The sequence below is a fragment of the Eucyclogobius newberryi genome, unplaced genomic scaffold, assembly GCF_026437365.1.
Source record: "Eucyclogobius newberryi isolate DKJ021-1_F unplaced genomic scaffold, fEucNew1.0.hap1 SCAF_51, whole genome shotgun sequence".
Classification (NCBI taxonomy): domain Eukaryota; kingdom Metazoa; phylum Chordata; class Actinopteri; order Gobiiformes; family Gobiidae; genus Eucyclogobius; species Eucyclogobius newberryi.
In genome coordinates this window covers 85,324-104,431 of record NW_027316179.1, presented here as the reverse complement: position 1 = coordinate 104,431, position 19,108 = coordinate 85,324, and the positions used below count along the sequence as shown (strand labels likewise).

Here is a 19,108-nt window from a genome sequence, read left to right as displayed (position 1 = left end):
CAGGGAGAGACGACTGTCAGGGAGAGACGACTCTGTCAGGGAGAGACGACTGTCAGGGAGAGACGACTCTGTCAGGGAGAGACGACACTGTCAGGGAGAGACGACTCTGCATTTTAGCTTGTGCACGGCTAAAATAAAGACCCACATTTGAACAAGACAACTTGGTTCTATTCTTATTTCTCTGGCACCCATTTATAGTATATTTTCCGCAATAGCGTCTACCGCTCCAGGGTTTCAAGACACTATTTTATTCAACTGGGAAGTTAAATCTTCAACCTCAGTTTTGGTTTAAAGACGTTTGTTTTTTAACACAGCCTCTTTTGTCCCGCTCAGAATCTTCTCCTCACCGTCTCAGATAGAGTGGTTTGTGTCTTTAAGATGAAGATGCACGGCGCTCTGTGGTCCTGAACTCCAGTGTCTGACGTGCAGATGGAGCCTCTTGTGCAGTGGCTCTTTAGTCTCACTATGTAACGCTCTTCTTCACTGCATTGGACAGAATAAACTACATTGCTCTGTTTTTGTGTCGGCAACTTGTCCTTAGGATGAACCAGTTTTTGTCTTAAAGTGTTGCCTGGTTTAAAATACACAGGGATTTGTTGCCTTAAGAGTCCAAACGATACAGCTGCATTTTTTCTACAGTGGAACATTCCTGGACCAATGATGAATCACACACTTATTTCAATTAAACATCAAAGTGCTACTAAAAAGGTTTAAAAAAAAAAAACATTTGCAATGCACTGATCAATATGAGATTGGACTCTAGCTTACTTTGTATAGAAAAGTTTCTTGCAGCGTTCCTACAGTTATGTCACATGTAGAGTTCAGTGGGAAGAGGAACAAACAGTTACTCGAGTATATTTCTTAGGAGGGAAAGTGTGGCATGAAAACGGAGAATTTTGATTAAGAAGTGTAACCAACTGAAACAGGCCAAGACCAATCATTTCTAAATGCTGTTTATTTAGTATTTGTTCGTCAAACAAAAGTCAAACTATTTACACACCTTTATTTTTTTCAAAACTGTTTCTTAATATGGGTGTTAAGGTTTAACTGCAGCCTTGTCAGGCCAAGAAGCTGAGCTGACCGCAAAATGCTAACAATACAAACACAATGAATTCATCTGCATCTACAAAACTGTGATTCATTGTTTAATAGAATTCAAGGCCTTAGGGTTTTGACAATGCAACAGTCTATTAATTTAAATTATTATTAGATTTAACCGTTACCCAGAGATTCCAACGTCTTTTCTTCTCTTTGTAACTACTTGAGAAATGATTAAGACTCACCATTTCCAATCCCGCTCCTTGGCCGCCTCAGACACCGCTACACTGGAGGGTTACACTAAATATTGGTTGATTAACACCATTCTCGATTAAGTCGACTAGCTCGAGAGGGAACACACTGTGCATTGTCAAAACTCCAAAGCTCACTTCGGTCTGAATAATGAAATAAAGAATGAATAAGCCGATATTTGGACAAATGGAACTGGACCTGAAAAGCCCGTCAGCTCAACTCCTCAGCGCGCACAAGAACACACTATACATCATGAAACCCGAAACAAAATAACACAGTCCACGCTTCTGAGCAAACTTTAGCTGTGGTCACTGGACATGTACATTATAGTACAGTCCTCTTCACCGACAGACCAGGTGGTTCCAATGCTTTCTCATGTTAGCCATTCTCGGACCACACAATACAATTTAAGGCATTTATAACAGAAATACGGCAAAAGAATGAAGAAAAAGAAAATGTTGAATATTTACAAATTCTACAAAGTTGTCCGTCCCGTTGCCTGTGCAGCAGACAAACTTGATGCGTCCAACCACGTTGACCTCTGGCTCCAAATAGAGCCAGAGTAACTAGATGTTGAGGTGGATATAGTGTCTTTGACTTGTAGTTGATGTATGTTTGCTTACAAGCTTTTTTTTGTACATTTGAGTTTTTCCAGTTCAGCGCTTGAAGGTCAGGTTAAAGTCTGTCCCTTCGCTGTTTAGGGGCCGTCCACAAATCCACAGTGGACACTGCCGAAGCTTCACGCGGGTCCATTCAAATGCCAAGGCCAAGTCTGTGAGGGTCCAGACCCTGCAAGGCAGGGGCCGAGTGAAGGGGCCCTGGGCTGGCTACAGGAGAGCTCCCCCGTGGACAGTGTGACCGCACTGTCAGCTCCTGCCAAGCAAACATAAACGTCAGGTCAAAATGCAGTCAAAACAACAAGAAACAATTCCTCCATCATTTTGTATATATTATATTGAAAGTTGAGAGATTCTGGATAAAAGCTGTACTGTGTTCATCTGCTTCAAGTCAAATCAATACAGTGCCCTATATTTAAGGTCCAAGTACCAGAGAACGCTCCAGGAACCCCGGCACAAACAGGAGCACTTCCACCTGATGCAAGCATGAAACAAGATATGTGCCATTTAAACAAGACCAAACCATGAGCCATGGGGCGGCTATGGAACTCTTTTAATATTCAAGAAGCCTCTAAAGAAAGAAGAAAGTTAGGTCCTTGTTGGAGGATGATCAGGCCTGAAGTCCAAGTTCATGAGTGAAGTCAACAACTCTTTAAGGAATATGTCAATCATTCCCTGCGTGCTACTGCACACCTGCAGCCTCGTTACCTAGCTGCGCATGCGTGGTTGATATGCCGGTGTGTGTTTAGTGAGTTCCTTCAGTTACAGTACAAACATGACAACAGAGAAGGACTGTGTTAGAGCTCAGAAGAGACAGAACTCTACGGAGACGAGAGATGATGCGATCCGTCGCGCTAATAAACAAAAGCACATGTAGCAGCGGGGCTGTCACGAGGTTTGATGGGAGGCGGCCTCTTGGAAACAGGAGGGTGGGGGTGAGTGTGTGCATGCATATTTTTAAAAAAGGGATCAACAGTCGCTTGTGTTTTCAATTCGGCGAAAAATCCTCTATTATTCCTTTAAGCCTGGCCCCATGTCATGTCTACTAGTCACATCCGACCAATGAAAGGGAGCCTGCCGGCAGGGCGTACAAGTCAAGTTTATAACAAAGTCAGAAGTCATCAAATTACCAACCCATTTAAACCTACAATTTATTTTCAACTCCACACTTTTGCAATTTGGTACTTAAATATTGAAATCCTAGGTCACAGAATGGTGTTGTGCAGGCCTCACCTGCAGATGGAGTGGTGGGGTGTGGTCTGGAGGCGTGTTCTCCCTGAGGGCCGATCCCAGGGCTGGCCTCTGCAGCCGTCAGCTCCTCTTTCACGGCCTCCTCCTGTGGATGTGCTGAGTGGACACAGGAACGTGTCCACCACGAGTCCATGTGCATTTCCCTTCTGATCCCACTTTTTTACTGGCAGACTGAGGGAAACGCACCAGTTCATATCCGAGACAATTCTGGAACATTCGCTAATTTTCCTTCATTCATTGACAAGTTTCGCTCTCGTCGCACTACAAAAATATGGTTATTTACAAGAGTATGGGGAAGGCAGGCCTCTCCAGTCTCGGATTTATTTTTGGGAATATCTTTAAAAGAAAAAAAAAAAAAACACAGTCCTCTTGTTGCAGATGTGTCACCATCCCCAAAGTGGTACCTCACAGCTTGAATGAACCAAAGTGCATAGGTGAGTTGATGAGGGTAGGCTGAGTGCTTGTGATGAGGTGAAGGTCAGCACTCTGCCAGTCCGCCCAGGCTCTGTCCATGCTCTGGCTCCACACTGGACCCTTCCAGTCACAGCATCCCGTCCACATCGGGATGCCAAAACAACTCAAATAAAAAATGGCAGAAGCGCACTTGCAAGCCCACTCGTCTTACACGTGGGAACGAAAAGTCTAAGCGAAGGTGAAGAAACTAAACTGCAGCCACATGTCCATGCGGTGTGTAAACAAGCTCAGTCTGAGAGAGGCAGTGTGTTCAACCGTTTCCACACATTTACTTCACCGTGTAAAAAATGAGTTTGTTTCCATTTTTGAAATCTTCTGTGGGAAAGTCTGTATCAGCATAAGTTTGTTATTTTTTGGAATACATTCAATATTTTCTTAAGAAACAATACACACACTTCACATGGTGATAATGAAAAAAAATTGAACGAAAAATAGCAGCCCAAGTGCTCATTATCTTAGTCCAAATACTTTTAAACTTTGTATATAATGTATATATTCATATATATTTTTCATTAAAAATGAAAACTCGTCATTATCGAATTGCAACAACGAATACGTAACACAATATGCTAACATTTCATGCACCGTCCTGTGCATTTGCACATTAAGATGCGTTTTTTCAAAGTCAGAAACTCGACACTTATCATTCACAAGTTCGAGAGCTGACAAAGGCAACATGGTCACATCAAACCTTCAGATGGACCACTCGACGCACACACATGCGCGCGCACACACACACACACACTGTGCTGTGCACACACTTGCACACTCCATAGTTAATGTCTCAATGGCCACGCACCCTATCCAAGTTCTTAGGCACAAATGTGCAGTCATACAAAAAGCACATGGATTTACAAGTACCTGTAGTCTTAAGTCATTTGAACACACGCACACGTCGCATCCCTCATGATTGGCCTGTCCTCAGACAGTTCCAAGAGGAGAAGCAAAGGAGAGAACCTAGTGGTGGTCACATAAGATGCAAAGCTAACATTTACAGAGTCGCTCGAAGGATGAAGCTGATGAGAAAGGAGAGTTGTGCAATTGGCCTCTTCCTCTCAGCTGCTCTCCTAAAAGAATCCAAACCCAGTTTGGACTGGACACACGCACTTCTCATGAGAATACAAAATTACTATTTGAACAAAAATAGACATAAATGGCCTCTTATGTTTCATACATCTTGGTAAGCAACAAAAAGAAAAGAAAAACATTGTGCAGACTGTTATATTACAACACACACCTCTGTCACACAGCACATTCACAAAAATAGTCACTTCTCCAAAAACCCTTTGATTTTGTTTTTGTTTGCTTTTTTGTCATTTTGTTGTTTTTCTGTTATTTTCTCATCTCTTTTGTAGGCAAGTGCAAATCTTCAAGTTTTTATAATCCACTTTTTCAATAGCTTGACTTTTTATATAAACATAAAAAATGCTGAACAGGAAATATCAACAGTGTTTGTCTTTTCGAGAAAGGATTTGCTCTGATAAAGTAAAGGTCCCTCTGACAGTCACTCAGCGGCGTGTGCGCTCTCCTCCACGCTCACACGCACGCTCACACGCACGCTCACACGCACGCTCACACGCACGCTCACACGCACGCTCACATTTCAAATCCTGTCTCGTTAAAGTGCATTAGTAAGAATAAGGTGCTTGTAGTTGAGTGCCAGAGAAACCCCTGTGCCCTGCTCACATGAGCACGGCCCCGCCCGCCCCGGGTCCCCCAGCAGTGCACATTCGTCATCAGGTTTGTCTGATTAAAAGACAAGAAGGCCTCAGGTAGCTATTGCTGCTGCGCTGTTCCGCCTCAGTACTCCTCCACCAGCTCCATGTCGTTCATAGACAGACAGTCCCCTGCGTTGTGGAATGAGTACCCTGTAGAGACAACAGCTCAGGTCACGCTCCCAACATGTAACACGCGCTTCAGGTGAGCCACAAACATGCTAGGGCTCGGTAACTAAATCAAATTTCAATTACAACTATGAGTACTGCCCTTATAGATGACATGACTATTCACATTCTTATCCTTGAGTGGAAAACGTGCTCACGGGTGGTACTTTTCAAACGTGTGTAATGGTTCAAAAACGGTGGGGCTGCACCAGTATAATAATAAGAACGTTTCAAAAACAACACTATCATCATTTGTTTGCTCAAATAATCTCACTGCCCTCAGCCCAGTGACCAGGGTTGTAGAAAGGAGACCTACCTAATATGCTGGGGTCGGAGTGCAGCATCAGGGGCTGTTTCTTCTTCATCTTCCCTCCCTGGTTGTCATAGAGACCCGTCTTGCCCATGTGGTTTGCTTGGAACATGGACTGCAGGGCATTAGGGTTCATACCTCGCATCGAGTCCTGAGAAAGGTCAGAAAGGATGTACACAAGGACTAAAGACAACAGACATGACTGTGTATGAAGGGCATGTTTCATCCCTGGACCCGAGACACCAACTCACACAGTGACACAAGAAAGCTCAGCTCTAAATCTGTAAATGTGTCAAATGATATTGAAATACTAACCTGCAGAGGGAAGTTCATGTTCAGCCCAGCAGCCACTTCCTTTGATAACTGCTCAACACAATGAAAGCCATACATTGAGTGTTGTACATGATTGGTCCTGGATATTCCAGGTCAAGATTGTGAAAGTTACCTGCTGCTGCTGCCTCTGTTGGTTGGCTTTCTGTTTGGCACGTCGCTCCAGGAACTGTTTGGCAAACTCTTTGGCTTCCACTGTGTCCCCTAGATAGGACCGGATAAAGTCCAGCACTGCATAGGGTGACTCCACCTCCTTTAGGTACGCCACTATAGTGGTCACTGCAGACAGACAGAAGGGTGAGCTGTGGCCTGTCCAGTGACTACCACCGAGGTGTTGTGAGCCTACCGTCCAGAGAGGAGGAGTTGTTGGCAGAGGTGTTGAGAGCGTGCAGCATCTGCTCACACCACGTGGTGAAGCCATCCTGAGGCTTCATGCCCTGCAGCAGCTTCAGCAGCTTCTCCTCATCGTCTGTGCGCTTCCGACGCATCATGTACTGTTCACTACAGGAGCAAGCACACGGTCAGGCAGGGCAGAGGTGTGACTACTACACATCCATATCTACACTATATCAGCATTGTGAACATGGCACAGGGCACATGTCTGGTGTCATCAGTCTGTAATGCTGCACCTCAGGGAGGACCACAGTCTTAAACAGTGCTCAGAACTCCTCTCACCTTATTATTAACTCCATAGCACTTTATTAGCTCAATTATTGTGGCATGTATAAACTGCCACTTTTAAAAGTCTTTCAATGCTTAATACTTTTTGAATGTACTGTGAGCACCAGACTGCACTACAAGTACGGTAATGACTTGTCTGTACCCTTCCTCTGTGTCCTAACTCCGTCGGCCCCTGGCGCTGCGTTTTATCGGCTGCAGCAATGATGTTTTATGTCTATGATGTGTAGTGGTCATTTCCACGCTGGGTCCTACAGAGCCCCCTGATGACCAGCGGCTGTAATGGGAATGCTTTCAGGACAGGATACCTGAGAGAGGGGCTGCTGCGGCTGTTCTTCAGGCCCAGGCTGTTGTTGGAGTTGGAGCGTAGGCTCTGGTTCTTGACGGCCTCGTCCCACATCCCCATGCTTCCAGAAGAGCCTCCACTGGCTGATTTGCCCTCCATGGCTCCTGCACCTCCCCACATCCCCATGCCCTCAATCCACTGGTTTCCCATGGATGAGCTGCCCATCGACATGCCTGAATGCTGGAAGAAGAAAGACGTTGTCCATGAGAGTCCACAACACTGGGTTTATCAGCTCCTTTCAAACACATCCATCCACTCGTGCTGTGAGGTCATTCAGTTTGGCAGGATTCACTTTTTCCTTTCCAAACCAATCTGAGGCAGATACAGGAAGTCAACTTTTTATTTTTAAAATGACAAAAATATAAACTTTTGGTTTTACATGTTATGAACTGCAGTCTTGCTTTTTCCTCACACATTTCTATATAATGTAACTGTTTCAGTCTATGTTAAGAGGACGTGAGTGTGGGAGGCTGCTGTCTGTGCTGCTGCAGAGGACAAAGAGTCAGGAGCAATCAGGAATGAATCTTCTAAAGAAATCAGGAAATGCTGATGCAGATAGTGGCCCATATTCAAGTATTCTCCTTAGGCACTTCTTATTTGCACAAATTCAAAATTGAGAGCCAAAATCATAACACCAAATGACCTTAAGTACTCGGGGCTCATTACCGTCACAAAGGCGCCGGTTCAGCTGGCATCCCGGTGCAACACTCCGCTCTTTTTTCACACTTATTGTGCTTTATCTACTTTAGTTGTACGATCGGGACACGCGCTGGAATCGCTTTAATTCAACTTGTTTCGACTTTGTTCGGATGGATTATTGAGCGTTTTTCATCGTGTCGTCGTGATGTGCGCTAGCTCCGAGCTAGCCCCCCCGGCCACCGCCGCCATACGGAACGGTGCGCGTTTATACAAAGGAGGAACTCATGAAACTGCGGAGAACCATCGTCTTACCCGGAGATCGTCACGTTATCCCGGACATCCTAATTTTTCCCCCTCCATCCCTTTTGGGAAATGGGAGGTTTTGTCTATAGGAGTTTTTGTTTATAAGAGATCTTCTATTGAGAGTGTTTTTTAAACTTCCTTTCTGTTATTTGTCCTTTTCCTCTGGATCTACTGCGTTGTTTCAATGAAATTTCCCCATGTGTGGACAATAAAGGAATATCTTCTCTAATTACAGCGGTCATTGAAATGGAATGATATGGTGAGCCATGTCTCAGGATGCGTCAGTGACATGCCCATGTGAAGTGTGTATAGATTATTCTTTGATTGGTCTTTGGTGTGTTCTTGACGGTGAAGTGGTGAATAATAACAAACCGAGTACTTACGCGGTCTCTTTGCTGGACTCGCTGCTGCATTTCCAACAGAGCCAGAGCAGGGGGCTTTCCTGATTTGGACAGACTGGAAGAGGATGCTCCTCCCCAACTGGAGCCACTGGCCCCGGACCCGGACCCCTGGGACTGAGGAGTCTGCTGCAGGAGCTTCAAGATCAATTCCTGCTGCTGTCGACACTGCACAGTCACATGTTTAATGTTAAAAGAGCCTTTTCAATGTAAGACTGGGTTAAACTCTGAAATAAAGCCTTGCATAGCGGCCTAGAACTGACCTTTCCTAACCAAGAAAGTCTCACCACTTGGAGTAAACTAAGAAAACACAGTAGGTGGCGCCTCCTACTGGAGAACTCATAAAGGCTCTACACCAGCAGTGCCCCCACATTTACGACTCACAAGCTACTTTTATATTTGACAAAGCCAGAAGACCTATAGATCTAAATTATTGTATAATTAAGTATTATTTTTATTGTCAGTATTAAACAGGTTTTTTATTTTTGTTTAACCACAATTAGGCTATAGAAACACAATGTAGGCTTTCATAGCCTAATATTGTTTATCATATACAAATGTGCTATATAAAAAGGAGAGAGATAATCTGCTATTTAACTCGACCATTTAATACAGCTGAGTATTTTGAAAATAAAAGTTACTGACCACAACTATGCTAATGATAGAAGGTTAAGCTTAAGCAGAACTTCCTCTCTCCTCCTTCCTGTGCGTAACACAGAGCGCACTTCGGCGCTTTCCAACGCTTTCCGCCGCGCTACGGCGCGATCGACCCTCATGCCTCTGCGATTGACCGGTCGATCGCGATGGACGTATTGGGCACCCCTGCTCTACACAGTATTTAAACTCAACTGATGCAGAGAGCAGCAGACAAACAACAACCATGTGGAAAGACAAATCCTGTGGTCATGGAAAATATGTCAATGTGTTTCAGAAGTGTCAAATCATTGCATCAAGCTGAGAAAACATCTGCAGAGAAGCAGAAGCTAATGTACCACAGATCTGACCCCCAGTGAGACGGCTTCTTTGTGCAGTCAAATAAATGCAACACTTGAAATGAATCTCTTGACATTGCAGAAGCCACAAAGCCACAAAACTAAAGGTGGTCCAATGAAATATAAGAGCGTGTGACTTTCTTTTGGACAGGCAAACGTCAGTTATGGAGGAGATTCAGAACAGAGTGTTACTGACGCTGGAGGAAGAGGACTTTAATGAAGCTAAATGCTACTCCAGTTTTTGATGGGGAACAATCCAAGAACCTGGTTAAAAAGCTCAATAAAGTACAATTTGCCTATTATATGTCATTGATACTAATGGTAATGAATGTGTAGGAGGTAACCTTTACCTGCTTGCGTCTAAAGAGCTCCTCCTCGTCTCTCCTTTTCTGCTCCTCCTGCTGCCTCCTCTTCTCCTCTCTGCGCTTACGCTGCTCTTCCTCTTCGCGCTTAGCCCTGAGTTCAGCATCTCTCCTTTCCTGGAGCTTAACACAAAAAAAAAAGTTGAGCTTAAAAGCAACTGTTTGCTGAGGGTCCAAATGCACCACAAGGCACAGACCTTTTGAAGCTGTTCTAGAGTTGGACCCTGAGTAGAAGGATTCATTGTTATGTCCCAAAGACTGGCTTCACCGCCTAAACAAAGAGTTGAATAAGCATCACTGCAGATCCACTAGAGCACACACTCTTTACATGTGACAGAACCTGATGGCTGTGAAGCTGAGGTATGCATGTCCCACATGGACCCTGTGTCTGGCACTGACATCGACCTGTTCATCGAAGGCATCATACCCTGCTCGCTGCACCTGCAACACAACAAAAAACCCTTAGGCCCACAAGCTCCTCCTTTCACAGACACGTTTTACTGTCAATGTCACAATTCAAATCATTAAATAGTGACAATAAGTGGTGAGCCAAGACAGGTTCAGACCCCGTGTAGTGAGATTTTTTTTTATATATATATATATATATATATATATATATATATATATATATATATATATATATATATATATATATATATATATATATATATATATATATATATATATATATATATATATATATATATATATATATATATATATATATATATATATAGATACTGCTCTAATGCCGTCACAGACCCACTGCTACACGGGGATGGGGGGAAAGCAATGTCAAAATAAATGAAAGCATAATGCTTAAACTGTGGAATTATCACTTATGATGCACAATCCAATAAAATACTTGATCACAAATAAAGGAAGTGCTGGGATAGTGGCGTGTGCGAGGAGGAGCTATCCTATCCAGTGACTAATGTTACTGATGTGAAAGCATTTTAGAGAACTTTCACCACATGTAGACTTTTGGTATATGTAGCATATGCACAGATGTAGACGCGTTTCTACGTGCATGTTGTATTCATGCTAAAATTGGTACGCGTTGGCGCCATCATGTTTGTTATGGGCTGTTTGGGCACTTCATCTTTGGCTTTGACCCAAACCACTACTGCCCTCTGCTCAATCCAGCCCCGCCGGGGTTCAGGGACCATCACAGTTGAACAGAACAGAGGGACCCTTGCAAGATATGATTCTCAAGAATTTATGATCTCACAAAAATCCTAAAGAATTCATCTGGTTGGTACAGCTTGATTGTCGTGTTTGGCCTTTGTACCTATTTATGAGCTGGAACAGCTGCTGCTGCTGGAGCTGCTGATACAGGGCTGCAGTCGCCATCTCCTGCTGCTTCTTCAGCCGGTCCTGGTCATGATTACCCTGAAGGAAAACAAAGTAAGCACAATGCACACCCTATGGAACATGTCACAAGAAGCTCTAACTCACAGTAGTGGCAGACCCGCGGCTGGGTTGAGGCCGCTGCGGTGGTGGGGGCTGTCTCACCAGGAGTGGTGGAGGTGAGGGCCCAGGGGCAAACGGCACACGGCCCCACATCTTGATTACATCACCCAATGGCTGGAAGCCTTCATCACAGCCTCGTTTTACCAGCAGGGTCATGGTGAAGTAGCCCGCCTGGAACCACTCACACATCTCCATAGTGCTGAACGGACCTGGAACAGAGGGAGCCAGCCTCAGCAGAGGAAACGTGCAAACGCAATACTTTCATGAAAAGAGCATGACACTACGCTTAAGATGTCATTGTAGTTGAAAGGTGCACCTTGGATTTCTCCCTGTGGATCCTTGTAGAACCACTTCATGGCAGCCTCGTGAGACAGTGGCAGAGCTGCAGCTGTGTTGCGACTTTCCTGCTGCAGAGCCTGGGTGAAGCACTCCTCTTCTAGAGAAGTGTCCTGAAGTGAGGCCACCATCTTTTCTGCCTCCTGCACAAACGTTAGCGTCAAACTCTTGCTCAACACATTTTATGGGAGAGAGAGGATTCAACAAAGTCACTTAGTAGTAACATGGACCCCTGAACATACACAACTCCCACTCCCAAAGCATGGCCACATAAACACTGTGGCTCACCCGCACACAGAATGTTGCTAGTTTGTCCATAAAAACAAAGAGCACCGTCAGATTGAGAGGCCTGAAGTCAAGTCAATAGCATGACAAAAAAATAATATCCACACAGAGGTTAGTTTGAAAGGACTTATCTTCCATAGCACAATGATGTGCTCTAATATCTCTCCTGTCCACTAATAACCGTTCTGTAATCAGTGCAGTGCTGGTACCTGCTGTAGATGCTTCATGCCTTCATCGTCCTCTGGGTCTCCTCCGCCTGAGAGGGACAGAGGAGTTGCAGAGGAGGTAGGAGGGGGAGGCAGAGGACAGGGGGAAACCGTGTTTGAGGAGAGATGAGCTTTAGAGTCGACCACCACAGAAACATCTGGCAGAAAAAACACAAGTTCATTGTGCTGCCCTGGCAATGAAAAGCACCTGACTTTGCAGAGCCGTGTGACGCACCATGGCTGGCTGTGCTGATGGGTTTCAGAGAGAGGCCGTTGTCCACCACAGGAGCCGTGGCACTGAGCTGAGGTTCCTGTGATGCAGGGCTGCAGCGAGAAGGAGAAGAGGAGGGAGAAGATGCTTTCTCCTCACCATTCAACGTCCCAGCACCACCTTTGTTACGCTCTAAGACCAGAAAAAGAAGTTATTGAAAATATACACACGTACACGTACATATAGACCACAAATGTTGACTCACCCAGGTCTTTGTCTCCTTCAGAACAGTTTTTCTGTGTGTCCTCAAGGCCCTCCTCACGCTCCTCCTCATCTTCAATTCCTTTGAATTCCAGCTCTTCCTCCAAGATGGCATCTTTTCCAGATTTCTAGGACGAAAACAAGATACAGCACAGATTCAGTTTGTATCTCTAAGACACTCTGGGACTTTGAATTGTCTCTTCTGTAGCTCTTTTTTGTTAAATGTCTTAAAAAAGGTGAGTCAATCTGTCACACCACATTGTCATTTATGAAAGTATCTCACATTCAAGAAGGTATATCTTCAAGTTAATGTAGTACAAATAAGTCTGCATGGACTACACACCTTCAGGGGCATGAAGGCCCCAGAGGAGTCAAAAGTGCCCATTTCACTGTCCTCCTCATCAGTGCACCACTCAGGCAGGCCGTCCCGATCGTCGTCTGGCCCGTCGCCCCCCCCACGCCGCCGTCCTCCTCCTCCTCCTCCTCCTCCTCCTCCATGGCCATCACCGTGGAAGTCAAAGTCAAACTTCCTCCTGCGGCCCTCCCCGGGGCCAGTGTGGTCCCGCCAGCCCGCTGAGCGAGGACCACCGTCTGATAAGCAAACAAATATTATTACTAAAACATGTTCTGTCAAATCACACAATCCATTTTTATTATGGAGATACTGCTGCTACAAAGACCACAGGTACTCCACCAACCTGCAGCTACAATGGAAAAAGTACTAGAACTACACTTTTATATGAAATTACAACATTTTCCAGGTTCCTGGGCTTACGAGGGCTTAACAGTTTCAATAACTAGAGTCCTGTTCTGATTTCTACACACTGTGTTTACATGATTAAGTTTTTTTTATAACCGTTTATATCATTTGGTGTCGACGTCTTGACAAAGTTCTGTCCTCGTCCAAGTATACATGCAGACGAGAAAGTCGAATTCCTGACAAGAACGTGTCCTAACACTAGGTGGTGATATGCGTCGTTTCAGAGGACTAATACACTTCCCCTCCAGTTGACCTTTTGCGTCACAAATAAAAAAAAACTGTCATGCGCATTTTCGGACAACAGCCAGATGGATAGTCGTACAGCTTTGTTCATCTCGTATGTAATGTCCGCGTTAGTGGTTTTGTTCTTCCTTGAACGGTTTTGTTCTTCCTTGTACGGTTTTGTTCCGGGGTCATAGGTCAGCGTGGGCCGTGGAGCATGCGCACAAGCCTCGTCTAGTTTCAGTGCGATTAAGCTGTGTACATGGCATGAGGAAACCGAACACAACCGCATAATATGGGTGTCTCCGATTTTTAACGCCGATTTCTGTCGGAGTAAGGTGTTTACACGCACACGAAGATGTCTGAATGTATCGGATTAAAGCAACTGTTTGTTTTTGTTTGCATGTAAACATACTGAGTGAAGGCTCATACCATCCCTGCGAGATCCAGCCAGTCTCCAGTTATTGCCTGGCTCCACCTGCTGCTGCGGCTGTTGTTGCTGCTGTTGTTGCTGCTGCTGCTGCTGTTGTTGCTGCTGCTGCTGCTGCTGCTGCTGCTGTTGTTGTTGTTGTTGTTGCTGTTGTTGCTGCTGCTGCTGCTGCTGCTGCTGCTGCTGCTCCTCCTCCTCCTCCTGCTCCTCTCGGAGAGTGCGCCAGTTATCACTGTCAGCCCTTGCATACTCCTTCCTCCCTGGAGCAGGGGGAGGCCCAGCCTCCTCAAAGGCCGGCCGGCCCACCTCTCTCCTCAGTGGCTTCTCAAAGCGCCGATCTCCCCTGAGAAGACGATGAGAACCAATGAGTGGGAAAGTCAGATTCTACATAACATGCATATGTTCTTTTTGATAAACAAAATACAAGATGTATTTATGATCATCAATAAAAAGTAGAAAACTTTAAAAAACTTCCACATATCTGTTGACTGGGCGAATGGCGAGGGTTTGTTTTCGCACCTGTCGTCCCAGCTCTGACTGCGATGTATCTCTCGCACATTGCGGCCAAAGCCCACCTCAGTTTCATCAATACTTCTTTGGTAAAACCCACTTTCACCTCGACCACGACCTTAAGACATATTATAAAAACATATTCTCATTTTACAACTAAAAGTCAGTGCACCAGATGAGATTAGTACTCTCTTGTGGACTGATTGGGGATTACCTCGACTGCCGCGCGTGGCCCCTCGACCTCGGACCGCTCCAGCTGGTGCGGCCCCTCCCACACCTTTCCCCATGAGCCTGAGCACAGCCACGCTGTTCACAGACATGGAGAAGTTCCTCTGTGGGGGTCACACAGGAATGTGAGACATTCATCAGGAGCCCACAGTCAGATTACACATCTAACTATGCAGATCCAGATAACTATCATTTGATTATTTTGACAATCAATTAAACCTGCTGTACCTGAAAACGTGAAAGTGTGTCGTTCTCACTTCATTCATTCAGAGCGTCCTAATTATTCACTGTGATGAGTTTATAAGTGCTTTTCACAACTCACGGAGCTCAGAGCAAGTTTTGCAATCACGGTAAAGCTACTAGCATGCGAACAGTGCACTTACTGCTTTTCTAAATGAATAATTGGGGGTGGTGAGCATCGTCCTTCAGACTCGCTTGTGGGTCAGTTGGAGAATTCTATAGGTGCAACTGAGCACAGGTATTTTCTTCTGGTCATTTTCAAGCACAATGTTTTCCATTTTGGCTAAAGAACTGATCATGTTTCCCCCCTTTACTGTTGGTGGGTATCAAAGTAGTTAAAAATTAGGTCTTCATATTAATATATAGATATCCTATCAATCATTTTGGAAACATTTGCTGGGACACAGGGCTAAAACCTGGGACGGTCCCAGGTCATTAGGGTCGTCTGGTCACACAATGAATTCACAGTGGACTCATTTTCACTTATAAAAATATATCTGTACTGGGGCAAAACAGAGTTGGCTTCATTACATAAACTCGGGTTCCGTATCCGCCCTAATGTGGTGAATGTTGTTTTGAAGATGTGCTAAATTTGAATATCAGGTCTACAATTATAACATTGTTACAAAAGGAGCTGAATAAAAAGGATATTAAAATGAATATTTCAGCTTGATACTCATACACTTTTGTTGCTAATTTGACAGTCACATTGGTCTGATAGTTAAACCTCAACAAATCATATCAAGATGTTTAAAAGTATAGATTTTGGATGAACCAGACAGTGTCCCGGGCCTCACCTGCTCCTCCTCAGTCAGAGGCACCAGAGCCAGCGGCTGCATGGGCTCATCTTGCAGAATAGCAGCAAACTCCTTATCCTGCATGTCCTCTGGGACCTGGAAGCAGGAGAGCATCGTTAGGCTTCTATAGATTTACAAAAAAGACTTACTTTAAGTTTACAGCTTTCATCACTGTTATTATGACGTATAAATAAGTACGTTATCAGTCAAAGCAATCTATTTTGTTACAATAATGAATGAGAAAAGGACTGGTGTATGTGACATGCACGCACCTTGTTGTCTTTGATATAAAGTGCTAACATCTCCTCTCGGCCGTAGCGGTACTCGGCCAGCTTGTACTTTGGCATGGCAGGGGAGGGAGGGGGAGATGTCACACTCCCCCCACTGGACAGTGCACGGAGCCTGGACAGGTCAGGAAAAGTGGTTAATGAACGTCAAGAAAATCACATGTGTCTGCCCTCTGCTGGACACATCCTGCAAAGGCCTGTTCCTATAGCACATTTAAGAAGTACCAGACAGTGTTAGAGAATAAATTGTACTGAACAGTAATATCAAATGTACTTCATGCAACTGACAACCCTGGAGCAGGAGAATCTCAGTAAACACGAGTAAAAAAACAGACTGAAACACTTTAGTAGCGAGTCAGTATGTCTAATTAATTGTAGAAGATACTAGCACAAAATGCATTACGCCCCATGCAAATGAAACACACATCAATATCATCTATTGAACAATGAGTTTATATACCGTAATGTTCAGACTTTGACCGCTATTTTTCCCCCCACACTTTGAACCCTGCGGCCCATACAACAGTGCATCTAATTTACAGTTTTACTAGCCAACAGTTTTACACACTGTAGAAGAAGACATCAGTGACACATCGTGTTCTCTGTATTTTAAGCTTCAAAATGTTGTGCGTTTTATTACGATCAGTCCTATTCATTGAATTTGGACGTGTGGACATATGAAACAGCGGTCTGCATTTTCTAACTCGCCCTGCACAGAAATGTCACTACTGTGGACTATCTTTGTGAGTAAAGCCGTCCTCACACCACAGCGGCAAATTCACGCTAGACGCAGAAGTTGGACGCCTGTACATTTGAAGACAGACGCCCCGGAAAAATACACTCAAGGCGTGTCCGAGTCGTCCTGCACATGCTCAGTGGAGGAGTTGCTGTGTTGCTTTTCTCGTGGTGTAAATGGAGTTTAATGTTGGACCATGGCTTTGGTTTATTAACTTTACAACGTCCAAAAACAGAGGCGATGAGCCCCGGGGCCCGTCTGGGACCCGCATATACTTCAGAGGTGAGCAGAGTTTAGTCAATATCACTATTTGCTCCAAGAGCTGCGTCTAAAGATTTTATTTTGGGTCTTTTTCCGGGTCGTGCAGCACGTCACTGGAGCGTCATCTCTTGACTGCTGCGCCGCGTCCGACACAGAAAAGTTGGACAATGCTACATTCTTCGGCGTCTGGACGCTTTGAACGGGCGTCCAAAGCGTCCAAAACGTCAGACGCCCTGACGTGCCGCGCTCAACGCTGAAAATGCAGGAATCGCGCTGCGGAAAACGCAGGACGCGCTCGACACGCGTTTACATAGACTTTGGATGTAAACTGGATGCTTTGGACGCCCCGGTCTGTAGGCCCCTTAAATCTGTCATGTTACAACGTCTGTGGCCAGGCTTTTAGCCAGAGGGCCGTCTTCCCGTCTTTTGGACGGGGTATTTCGACATGTGGACGGACATTTGAGGGCAAGGACGGTGTAATTTTTATTAATACATTTCGGAAAAGGGAATATCATCATTAAATCGGGCCGGGAAGCGTTTGACGATAGTCCGCCACGGTCCGCGCCACGACAGCTTAGTGTTTACAAGTGAAAATTTGCATGCTGCGCGCTGATTGGTCGACAAAGTTTGTGTGCTTGGCTCTGATTAGCTGCCGAGCCGCGGTCTGGAAAATGCCGAAGCTCCACGTTTGCCGAAGCTCCACGGCCAAATACCATGTCAAATACGGCGCAATACGCCGCTCCTCAGAGTGTGATCCGCACGGCCGAGAGGTGCAGGCGGCGCCAGAGTATGGAAAGTCAATATGATAAAAGAGGCATGCGGGCACCTCTCTAGATCGCTGTGTAATCGCCTCCGCGTTAAAAGCGGTGCTAAATTTTGTAAAAGCGTCGAAAAAAGGAGCACCGATGGCGCGAGCGAAACATTTTTAAGCCCCCGGTTGGACGGGGTGTTTTCAAATCCTAGCTAAAAGCCTGCCTGTGGCTTATTGACAGGGGTGGCGTGTATATGTACTTTTTATTTTGTCGTTGTAAATTCTGCTTTAATTTCACAGGGTTTATTCAGGAGCGCTGTACAGCCTGAGAATGATGTTAGAGACGGGCCTAATGTTGCATATGTAAGGAACAATACTGGTAGGATTAACACCATTCCCATGCACATTTAAGAAAATGATCCAGACATGGAAAACAGATTCCCAATGCTGACTTACCATTCTGGGCCGAAGTTAAGAGTCTCAGCTGTCATATTCCTCACGTCCACACAGTATTGAGTATCTGAGAAAACAGAAGTTATTCAGAGGAGCACAGGAGCATCAAGAGAAGCTCATCTTCTGACCACACTTACCCTGTCCAGAGATTCGGAGCAGGCTGGACTGAGCTGGACCAGGCTTGAGCTGGTAGGCTTAAATTAGGCTAAGGTGACTAAAAGGCTGAGTGGTGCTTATGCTGTGATCACAGAGCGCCCCAAACACTCACAATTCAAAAAATAGCTGCCAGTTTCAGGTGTTTGAGGACTAACAGGTAATCCGACCTCGACTTCAGAACGCAAAGGGTTTTGACTACCGTTAATGGAAGCTCCTGCTACTCTCAGCCAAACATAAAAAAAATGTACTACAGAAAAAATAAAGGATCTTCTTTTGAATATGAAGATTTTTGTACAGCAGTTATGCCTCACATTAAAAGGTAAAAAGATGAAGTGGGTGGACTTGGTCACAAAGGTAAAGGACAGCCAATAGGTGAAAGGCCTGCTGGAGCTGCCACGAGCAGACGCTCTCCTCTTCAGCGTCTGCCCTGTCCTGTGCCTGGCTCCCAGACAAACGAGGGCTGAAGGAGAGCCTCCAGGTGACTCCTTAAGATCTGACCTCTGACCTCTGCGCCACTGCAAACACAAAAATGACATGTTCAAGTCGGGTAACTCACACTGGACAATTTCACAATCAAATCTAATCAGGAATACTTCGGACTCATTCCAATGGGAGATTATTTTCCTATTGTG

At 45.1% G+C, this 19,108-nt stretch overlaps 1 protein-coding gene across 2 annotated transcripts; it reads right to left on the bottom strand.

The window, feature by feature from the left end:
* Positions 1-937: 937 nt before the first annotated feature.
* Positions 938-18,858, bottom strand: gigyf1a (GRB10 interacting GYF protein 1a). 2 transcript variants are annotated; one of them, XM_072465950.1, is made up of 25 exons: positions 18,458-18,858; positions 18,324-18,387; positions 16,105-16,234; positions 15,833-15,928; positions 14,782-14,899; positions 14,535-14,685; positions 14,060-14,400; positions 12,989-13,236; positions 12,650-12,773; positions 12,409-12,576; positions 12,177-12,331; positions 11,663-11,825; positions 11,332-11,555; positions 11,165-11,265; positions 10,214-10,314; positions 10,071-10,144; positions 9,862-9,996; positions 8,505-8,687; positions 7,142-7,359; positions 6,502-6,656; positions 6,271-6,434; positions 6,141-6,188; positions 5,832-5,976; positions 3,141-5,500; positions 938-2,163 (listed from the first exon to the last, which is right to left on the bottom strand). In XM_072465950.1, exons 2-24 carry the CDS (start codon positions 18,356-18,358, stop codon positions 5,433-5,435), a joined length of 3,345 nt encoding a protein of 1,114 aa, XP_072322051.1. In that variant the 5' UTR covers positions 18,359-18,387; positions 18,458-18,858; the 3' UTR covers positions 938-2,163; positions 3,141-5,432. The 2 variants fall into 2 exon arrangements, with proteins under 2 accessions (XP_072322051.1, XP_072322052.1); XM_072465951.1 differs by having other exon boundaries at positions 14,577-14,685.
* Positions 18,859-19,108: the final 250 nt, after the last annotated feature.